This window comes from Acanthisitta chloris, unplaced genomic scaffold (assembly GCF_000695815.1).
Source record: "Acanthisitta chloris isolate BGI_N310 unplaced genomic scaffold, ASM69581v1 scaffold9157, whole genome shotgun sequence".
Classification (NCBI taxonomy): domain Eukaryota; kingdom Metazoa; phylum Chordata; class Aves; order Passeriformes; family Acanthisittidae; genus Acanthisitta; species Acanthisitta chloris.
The window spans coordinates 28,685-39,494 of NW_008682030.1; the positions used below are offsets into that span (position 1 = coordinate 28,685).

General features: G+C 44.7%; 1 protein-coding gene across 1 annotated transcript; it reads right to left on the reverse strand.

Annotated features, from left to right (window-relative positions):
• Window positions 1–691: 691 nt before the first annotated feature.
• LOC103805681 (cytochrome c oxidase assembly factor 1 homolog) lies at window positions 692–8,414 on the reverse strand. The gene is made up of 4 exons (XM_009078338.1): window positions 8,321–8,414; window positions 5,299–5,450; window positions 3,346–3,422; window positions 692–779 (listed from the first exon to the last, which is right to left on the reverse strand). The coding sequence occupies exons 1-4, from the start codon at window positions 8,412–8,414 to the stop codon at window positions 692–694; spliced, it is 411 nt and encodes a 136-aa protein (XP_009076586.1).
• Between the last annotated feature and the right edge of the window lie 2,396 nt (window positions 8,415–10,810).

A 10,810-nucleotide genomic window follows, 5' to 3' on the forward strand; every position in this document is an offset into this window, starting at 1 on the left:
CCTCCCTAAGTAAATGTCCTCTCCTAAACTCATGTCAGGCAGTGCTGGTGTGAAGCTGTGGCTTCTTCTGAGTAATCTTCAGCATGAGCAAGGAGTCTTCCCAGAATTTCTAAGTTATGATGAGTAGCCTCGGCTATCTTGTAAGCTTTTTAATGATAATTGTGAGGGTGCAAATCTACCTGATATGTGCAGTGGAGGGTGCTGCTGCTGAGCTTCACCTTTGCTGCTTTGTCCCTCCTGATTTAAGTAATACTGAAGCAGCAAGGGAATCACTTTGAGAAGCTAACTTGGTCTTCTAGCCATGACAGGGCAGCCCAACTGTCATGATTTTGGTCTGCAATTGTAAAACATAGCTCATTTTCCTGGAATTTTGTTTATTTATTTCAAATTCACAATACCAGCACACACAGGGCATAATACATGACTTCTCTTGGAACAGCAAGTCTTTTGCAAGGTATTTATTTTAGGCTTCTGTTGAACACATGAATAAACCAGCAAAAGAAAGAAATTACAATTACAACAATGATGAGGTCAATCTTGGAGAGAAAATTGTCTTGAGAGCACCCACTTAAGTAAAACAGTCACTTGTGACAACTGTGTAGATTCAGGGACACCGCAGGATACAATCGATTAATGGCTCCTGTGGCTCAATGGGAGGCAGAGAGGCAGCTGTCTCTGGCTGTTAGCCTTCTTACACACCAATTCTTTCCACCGGGGAGTGGTAAACAGGAATATTCTGGCCATCCCTCAGTTTCAAGGTGACATCCTGCAGGCACCAGCTGACACAAACCAAAGGAGATTTTTAACTTGTATCAATTGCTTTTAATACAGTAGTAAAGTCAGTATAGAAACAGCTGGCACAGAGAAACAAATCATTCCACACATTCATTCCTTTTAAAAATTCTCTCAAGTATTTAAAACTTGGTTTGTGAGTGACAGCTTCTGAAAGCCATTCTCCCTGAGAGCATAGCACAGCACAGATTTAAAGGTCTGGGATGCATGTTTTTATTTGTTGCAATTCAAATAAAATCCTGCCAGCTCTTCTCAGGGCATTCCTTCCCTAACCCTGTGCTTTTTTTTTTTTTTTTAACTCTCCATCCTGCGGGTGCATTCCTTGCTCCACTCCTCTCCAGCCTCGGAGCCAGAAGGTGTTGCTAAGGAATTATCCTGGCTTGGAGGAGTTTGAACACTGTGTGATCGCTCAATGTGACTGCTGAAACCCTGACAGGGTATGACAGTGGTTACCCAAAGGAGGAAAACTGCATTTGTTGGAGACTGAGGGGGAGTCTTTTCCTTCCTCTAAACTGTGCTCCAAACCCACTTCTGAGAGACTGCTCATGCTGCTTTTTCAGCTGGAATAGGGCTATTATTTTGGGGCATTAAAACAGGATTTTTTCAAAAGCTTCTGGCACTCACCCAGCTCTGCTTTTGCTGGAGTCAGTGCTGAGTACATACAATTAGGTAATTAGGCTGCCACACCTCTGTGCAATGGCTCTGCAGCAAGGCTCTGCTCACAAGCCCTCTGCAGTCCACCCTCAACCCAGGGCAAGCAACTGCCTCCTTTACAGCTGGGCTTGAAGAAAGAAATGCTCCCTCATCCCCACATCGTGGTCTGGGGTCTCAGCCCTTCACTCTGCTTATTCTGGAGTAGGCAAGATTCATTTTGCAGAACTGGTGCCTTGGTTGCCCTTGCACCTCTACCACTGTACTGCCCGAGTGCCTGAGTGAATGTCTCATCCTCCTGGCCCAAATGAGCTCACAGACTCCAAATATCACTTTTTTTCCTGTTGCCTTCTCATTTATAAATAAAAAAAGCACTACAGACAGACTGACACTCAGCGTCAGATGCATTTCAGCGGCTTAGTAGCTTCAATTGCTCTTGCACAGAGCACTCAACTCCTGGTTTCATTTAGCTTTGTCTGTGTCTGGCTGGCTGTCTCTCCAGTCTCCAGTGGAAAAGCACACATACATACTGTGCAGAGTCCCACTAGGATGGCCTGCTTACATGTTTGTTACTCCCAGCCATTTCACTGTTAGTTCCTCAGCAGGGTGCAAGGACACCAAGTCCTGCCTTAGCCTCACATGGAGCTATGTGCAGGACCCTGCATGTAGGTGAAGATGGTTGAGTCTGACAGATTCACCTGCCATAAATCCTTTTACAAAGAGATGCTTTTTTTACTTCCTCTTAAGCTTGCAGAAATGCATGGGAACCTCACTTTAAAACAAAACTCTGAAAGAGATGTTTGCTTTGCTGTAGTTTAACATCTTGCTGTCTTCAGTTAGTTATCCTCATAGTAACTGTGAATAGGGAATAACAGGGAACTGAATGTCTGTGAGAAGTGGCTAAGGAGGATTGAGGAGATCAGTGCTCAGGTATCAGGGAAGCAAGGTGTGCCAGAAAGGTGGTTAGGGACCTCTGGGGTTATCTCTGGTCACTAGGGAGGAGGCCAGGCCTGATCTTGAGTATCTCAAGTTCCAGCGTAGTGCCTTCCTCACATTTTATACTCTACTTACTCAGAAGACAAATCCAATAAGTCATGCTCATTAATGAAAATAAAATATCACCATATGGCTGATGGTAGCTGAACAAAAGTTTTATAGCTTTTGGTTTCTAAATAGAGCTAACAGAAGGAGGTTTGTATCTAATAAAACTTTCCCTTTTGCAACGGAAGATGGACTTTGAATTCCCCTAGTAAGTCTTTGTTCAGGTATAGAAACCAGTTTACCCTTGGCAACAGAGGCTTTCAGGATTCAGTACTACAAAAATGTACAGTTGGTACTGTATGATGTGGAATCAGAGCATCCTTCCACCATAATATATTTCTTTAGCACTTTTTTAACCATAAGGACTGCATTTATTGGATAGCTTGAAACAAAATTTCCTGCATTTCTGGCTCACCCTGCACAGCTCAGATATTCTGTGATTCCCCTACTGCAAGTCATAACACCAGACTAGAGTTAGGACTGCTGTTCAACAGCCTCTGCACCTCCCTGGGGAGGAGGGGTGGGAGGGGACAATACATTACCTTAGCTCACAGTATTTCTATATATATACCAATCTACAGCTTGCGGAACACACTGAACACAAATGAATGACTCATGTTGCTCTTGTGTTTGCCTTCAGTGAGATGAATTCAATATATTTATTTCTCAACTAATTTACATTTTTGTCATAGTGACAGTAATAGCCTTTCATAAGACCTTCACATGTGAATTTTCGCTTGCTTTGTGTGCATGATCTCAGCAACATGGATGACTAAAGCAAACATCCTGCTCTACTATATTCTCCTACTACTCCTTTCCCCACAGCCATGAATTTCTCCCAGCACCTCCCCCCATACACACCACTGTCGGGAGTGGTCCATCTCAGAGTTAATGTAGAGGTACCCTGCTGATTTTGTCCCAGATACTGGTAACTTTATCTGCAAATGGAAAAGCATGTTAAAGATTCAGCAAAGCATGTTATGAAACAGACATTTGCTTCTTCTACAGTCAAAGACGTAACACCCTTTTCACTTAAACTCTAATTGGTTTTTTTTACTGTGAGTTTGACTGAACTACTCTAACAGCTAACACGTGTGTGGCTATGCAAGCATGTCTGTTCTGCCATACATTAATCTCTCCCTGCTGAAAGAATGTACTGTGTTACAACTGCAACCCTCAGGGAAAACCACTCACTCTCTGAAATATTTATGAGCAAACACCTTTCCTTACCAGAATGCATGGTCATCCAGAGGTGACCTGCACTGTTAGGCAGACCTGCACTTCCCATAACCATAACAAGCCTGTAGGTTGAGATCCACTATAGATCAGTCCTATAACACACACTGAGGCAATGAGATTTTCCAGTATTGCAAATTGCATCACTCAGTTGTTTAACAAACAAGGCTGGAGCTGCAGCAGTGACCATGGCCAATTGCACTTGGCCTAATGTTTGAATAAGAGAAATATGTTTCAGGTGTAGCATTGGTGGTGTTGCAATAACATAGAGAAAATGTCAAGTGTTCTCCAACAGACCCAGGAGCTGAGAATGTTGTAGAATCAGTAAATCAGCCTATGGTATAATGACAGTTAACTAGTTTATTTCATGAGAACATGAATGCTTAGGAGCATGAAAAGCTGGAGAAGAAAGTTGGTAGTTTGTGTCTTGGGTGAGGTCTGTAGAAGGCAGGGTTTGACTTCACCCTGAGTCACCCAAGCGACCAGCATTCTTAAACAGTGACATAGGAAACCACCGGTGGGAAAGGTTACCTTCTTTTCAGTCAGTATAAGAGATTGTATGGGGATTTGCACATTTTTTGCCTTAGATATGTCTCCTGGTAGAATCTAAAAACCCTGGGAAATATTTTGGCCCAGGGTATCATGTGAGCAAAGCCTGGCTGGAGTGAAATGGAAAGGAATTTTATTTTATGTGAGTGGGTTAAAGGTTGGGTTGGGGTTTTTTATCTTGGCCTGATAGCTCCTCTCCTTCACTGTACCACCTGTGCCATCCCTTAATGTCCACACTTGGTTCCCAGGATTCAGAACTTGTCACCAGGAAGAACAAAATCATATAATGTGATGAGTCACCCCAGTGGAGGACCTGGAGAGGTTGCTAGGGACATTTTGTGTCACCAGCAAAACAAGGGAAGGGTGGACAGTCCTGGATTATGGGGTAAAAGCACTGCTGGAAAGTCTTCTACAGGACTTTGAGTGGAAGTGGACTTGTGTTTGTGGGGATTGCTTGGGCCCAGCCCTGGGCTGACACAATGCCTTGTGCAATACTTCGGCACCCAGGGCAGCACTCCCTAGTCATTATGTAACCCCCACGCTCACTCTCATGCAGGGCAGCTGTTCTCCATGACACAAACTCAGAGGTGCTTTTAAAAACCACACCACTTGTGCTGTACCACAGCATAGCCCACAAGCGGCTATAAAACTCTATTCTGAACAGAGCTTTAAAAACTAGCACAGGACATACCTGGCAGGGAAAGGGAGGCAGGTGCTATTTTAAAGCTGGATATGATACATCTCTGAAAATTATTTTGTGGCTTACAGTGGCAGGAGGGAGATTGACTGGCTTAAGAGGTCCCTTGGCATTCTGTGACGTGCTTGTATAGCACACCATGAAGGTGCTGCTCTTGTTGTTTCCAGTCTAGTAGATCTGTGCTCTGGAAATCCATTCCTCTTCTAAATCTACTGGTATCCCACCCTACTGCCTTCCCGTGCCCCCAGGTGACTCATGACCTGCTGAAAATCCCCTGACTGATCTCTTGTCACCTGGGAAGCCACCCCGTGACACCACCTCCCCAGCACTACCTGTGCTCTTTCTGTGTCTACGCGATTACTCCCATCTGTCAGTCGGATGTTGTGGACCTTAAGAGGGGGAGCTCCCAGGGCTTCCAGGGCATCAGGGCTGCTGTTCAGTTGCTCCAAAGCTTGCTGGTAATACTGGGTCCTGGCAAAACTTTCTAGGTGAGAGAAACAGGGTAGGAGGAGACTGTTCACTTAAAATAAAAACATAAGTTTTAAAAAAAAAAAGACATTTCCTCCAGACTACCACACCCTTCCTGAAATACAGTCCAAAACTGCTAATTAGGAGAAATTTTGCTGAAGGAGAAAACACACCCTTACATCAGAGAAGAAAATGTTATTCAGCTCATTTAAGCAAAGAGGGTTCTGAACATAGCTTGTTCCATACTGATATATGCTTCAGCTTATGGCTGTCTCTCCCCACTTTTTGTGCATTCATAGGTCATCTAAAAGGAACAAAAGAAAAAAAAAAAGGCATACAGATGAATACCTGAAATGTTCCTATGGTAATTCAATAATTGTTTGGGGTTTTTTATATAGGGGTTATATAAAATACTCTAAGAATGGAGAACATTTTGCAGATATTGATGTGAGACAGGAACAGCTGCTGCTGTGGAACTTTTGCTGTGGCCTTGACGCAGACATTGATGTGAAACAGGAACAGCTGCTGCAACTTTTGCTGTGGCCTTGACACAGCTTTCCAAGTGGCAGCCATGAAGCTGCAACTCTACTGACAGATGTATTCAAAGGGAGGCACAAAGAAGCACCATTAGAGTTAATAGTCAAGCAGCCACAATAGCACAGTAGACAGGATGCTGCAGTGTTGGCATATGGAGGACAATTGTGGTAAACTGCCATTTATCAATGTCTGGTTGCTATGTGTAGCTGTGAAATGCTGTGCAGTGGTCACCAATGGACAGTGTAGAGCTGAGACACTGGAAACTTGCTGACCATCCTTATGGAGGCAGAGATTTGCTTATTAACAGTTTTAAGGCTTGCTTGCTGAGATTTCAAGATGCACTTCATGCCGGTGTAATTTCTCTCTCTTGACATCAAGAATGACAGAATTAAGCTAAGAGTGTGCATTTGTGAAAAGCCTACCATGCAACTTTGCCTTCACCTTCCAAAGAGTTTAAAATTGAGTGTAAGGTTTGTTTCCTGTCAGTGTTACTCCTGGAGTGTGAGGCAGAAAGGTGCTGTCCTCTCTCCCTAATTAGAGGCGTCCCCTGTGAGTAGGAGAGAGGACAGCACCTAATTAGAGGCGTCCCCTGTGAGTAGGCAGCATCCAGCTGGAATAGAAACAGCTTTGCTAAGCTGCAGTGTGTGCTGGTCCTCCCTGGCCCATCTTAAGGAGCTCCAGCAAAAGGGGTTGCAGCATGCCAGCCCTTAAGTGCTTACAGATCACGGCAAATGGCCACTCAGACCACATTAAAAGTTCGCTGTGTTTATCCTGCAGGTTGGAGGGGAAATGGATTCTAGTTTCCTGGTGCTCCTTCTCAGCTGTTCCTTGTTAATATCTCGTGCATTAGACAAAAAAACACCCAACTAATCCATATATCTTTTGATAGGATTGCTGAAAGGATGCTGGAGTTGGCTGAGCAGACTGCTTCCATAAGAAGGGTGTGGAGGTGATGAGAATGTGTAGAAATAGGATTACCTGAGTGTTTGTACAAGCTTGCACAGAGACCATGTGCATACAAACTTCCCTTCAGCCTGAAGGAAGGGAAGGGAAGCAACCGTCTCCCCCTGCTCCCACCACTATGGAAGCCACTTGTCCACGCTGGTCCATATTTGGACCAGACAGAAGGGAGGAAGGCTCTGAGTGTGGCTTCTGTGTCTGTTAGAGGCTACAGAAGGACCCTTTCAGCAGCAGAAAGTGTCTTTTCAACATCCTGGTTGCCTTGCCACTGAGTTACCAGTCAGATACTTGGTGGCCACTGATATTGCAACAGAGCAAGAAGTAGCCATTGCATTGTACCACTTGATTGCACAGCTAAGTGATATGGGGAACAAGCTCTCTGACTTGCTGAATAGCACAGGGGGTGACTTCCCCATGAGATTTCTAGATAACAGTGCTGAAGCTTCAGATTAAAAGATGCTAATGTCCTTGTTAAAACCAGATTCAATATTTTAAAGTATAAGGATCGTCTATCTGTCATGTAGTCTAGAGCTTGAGGGTATGGGCTGCCTAAAATTAAAGCCTGCTTTCCATCTGTGTCTGATTTGTTATTAATATGTGTAAAATGAAGGGGAGGTTTCAGAGCTTATCTGAGGGCTTGAGAAACAGGCTCAGCTACACTTTTCTGGCAACATCCTCCAAAAAGCATTTGATAGAACCACCATGGGAGAGGCATAGGGCCAAGAGGCCTATAGCACTCCCTGAGAGGGAGGCAAAGCCTATTTCTAGGTCTAGTAGCAGATTTTGAAAGAATTAATATCTGTCATTGGGACTAATAATTTGAATTCTTGGTCAAAGACATGCAGCTTCTAGAGATGTCTATAAACAGTAACTTCTGCTTGTCCTGGTCTTCTCAGTGCTGACTGCTCTTTTATGTTCTTCATTCAGGAGAAACAAACCATGTCTTAGCACTTCACAGGTGTGCTGTGTTTAAGGGCCAGCACCACTAAGAGCTTTACAGATAAAACTGCTAGACATTAATACCTTCTCACAGATGGTCCTCTTTTACTGCCCAGTTATAAAATCTCATTTAAGAAATGAAACCTGCATTACTGCCTAAGCTGTGACTTTGTCCTCACCCTCAGGAAACTCCCAAAAACCAGACTTTCTTCCGACACAACAACCTGCTCCCTATGCAATATCTGCCCCTGGAAATGCATGCAGCAGCAGTTAGGAGAGCCCTGGGGGTAAACTAAGCATATCCCACAGAGCCAGAATTCAGAGACTCAGACACAGTTCCCTTAACTTCACCTGCTTTTCACATCTTGCAGGCTGCTATTTTCCTCACTACACAAAAGCCAGTGAAAGGGGCAGAGGAGAAACAAGGTTGCTAACAGCATCGAGACTTACTTTGCATAAGATTATACATCACGATGCATCCCCTGCCGCTGAACAGTCCCATGAAAACAGCCATTTGCTGCAGTTTTCTTAGGGAAGCTGGCATTTTTCCTCCCTGAAAAGAAAAGGAAGACATTTGTTTTAAAAGAAGAGAACCAAAGGGTTATTTCCCCCTCCTCTTCTTTCCTAAAAGCCCTTTCCAACCAGGCCTGAATGAAAGCACAGTGCACAGGCATCGGGCTCCTGCTTGCTGGGGCCCCACTGTGCACCCAGAAGGAAGGGTGGTGAGAACAGAGCAAACTGGGAACCCAGCTGGGTTGAATGTGTTTATTCAACTTCTTTTAGTGATGCCACCACTTCGCTAATTGCTGAGGAGAAAATGACCTCCCTGGTGTGGCTGGGGACCAGTGCCGTGGCATTGTCACGGGGGCTCTTGGTGCCCGTGGGCACTCGCTCACACACTGCGAGCATTCAGGCTCCGGGGGACGGATTTCTCTCTCAAGTAAACTCCTTTAAAGTAAACACGGGATGGATTTGGCCTGGAGTGGTAAGGGACAGAGCCAAGCCAGTGCTGTGCCAGCAAAGATAATGGAGCCAGGATATGTGTATTCTGTGGTGCTGGTTTTTTTTTTCTTTTCCCAAGTCATGGATAAACAGGAAGGCTCTTGCAGGCTATTTTTCTTCCTTCCTGCACCCCTCTAGTCCAAACTTGCCCTTTTAATGAGTCACAATTTTGGCGTTTGAATGCATGACCCAGCAGAATAAGAAACACCTCTGAGCAAGTCAATCTACTAAACACTTCCACAGTTTGGCTAAGAGGGGGACTGTGTTAGCCTAAGCTAATGCTCCTGCCCACAGCAGGTTAGTAGGAGTCAAGCTGAGTCCTCAGTGAGGGAGTAGCATGTTGCTTTAAGCTGAGGTAGGATGGATCTTGAACGAGTATCCGTGTATCAGTTTATGCTCTTGATTTTCTTTCAGCTGAGATGGGAGGGATGAATGGCTGTGACAGCAATTTAAAAAAATAAAAATGGCAAAAAAAGCTGCTCTTTTTCAATAGGCACTTAGACATATGAATAACTGGGGGACATGTATGGGATTTCTAATCCCAAAGGCTTCACACCTCAATATTTGTCACACGATGGTGTGACTTAAGTGTTACACTCAGCGAGAGCAGGTAAATGAACCAAGGCCCAAACCAGTTACAGAAATGTGACCTGGGCAAGGCTGTTTGAGTTCTGCTGTGAAAACCACCTCTAGCATCCCTCAGGTATGTGTTAGTCAGCTATTGTTCAGTTTAGAGAGAGGGTGGGGAGGCAGATGTCAGGACTTCTTCCCATTGTGGCTGGGTCAGGGTGTCATAGGCAGCCTCCCTCTGCTCCCCACTCAACTGACATGCCCATATGCTGTCTCTTGCATGCTCTAGCCTGGGGGGCAGCCTCCCTCTGCTCCCCACTCCACTGACATGCCCATGTGCTGTCTCTTGCATGCTCTAGCCTGGGGGAAATCATGAATGCAGCTCAGGTATAACTCTCATCTACCGTCCTGTCAGCACTAGCATTCAATCATAATGCATGCTACCCCTCAGTCAAAGTCTTTCCTTGTTAGCAAGTTCTCTTGATTTTAAGAGCTATAAATGTTTACATTTACTGTTTAATTTACTTCACATTTGTGAATGGCTAGTAATGATGCTAACACAGAGAGGCAGGTGGGTCTATTTTATGTCCCAAAATGCCCCAATTATGCCATTGGTACACTCGGTAATCATCTCTCTCATGCCTGATCTGTTTCTCTGATGAGTATTTTCGTTGCTTCCCCTGGGGAACCTGAGGGGCATGAGAAGTTGCAGCAGAGGAAATACAAGTGTGGTTTTACAAAGAAACAGCAGTAGTCATTTCACAAGAACAGCAAGAGCTTTATGCTTCCCTGTTTGTGTTTGCAACTTTCCTTCAATCCCTGCAAAATCTGATTAATAACCAAATTTCTTGTAAGATTCGTCTGACCAGGAGAAGGATCTGACATCAACACCACATAACAGGGAGGGTGAAAAAATGAAACGTGGTAAATCTGGATGGAGGATCAGATGTAACAGGTTGTGACCTGTGGCATTTGTTTTTGCCCCTTCCAAAGCTGCAGTCAGGCAAAATTTTCTTTCTGTGATGAAATTCAGGGTAATTGAATGCAAATGTCTGGGAGTGGGGGGTTCTGCTGACAGTCTGCTGAGTAAGAGTGAGAAGACATAGAGCTCTTGCACCAGCAAGTAGGTTTTAACTGAGGTTCAGGAGACCTGCCTAGTAAAGGGTGGAAATTAGTGGCTCTGCAACTTGCTGTCAGGAAGTTTGAGGTTTGTTAGGTCTCATGGTCTGCTCGTACCTGAACAAGGGGGATAGATGGAAAGTAAGCAGAGCTTCATGCTGACCAATCACACAGGTTCTCATCACCACCTCTGCTCCAGTGTTGTTGTGCTGAGATAGTGCCATCTGGCAAGAGAGCTTGGCAGCTGAG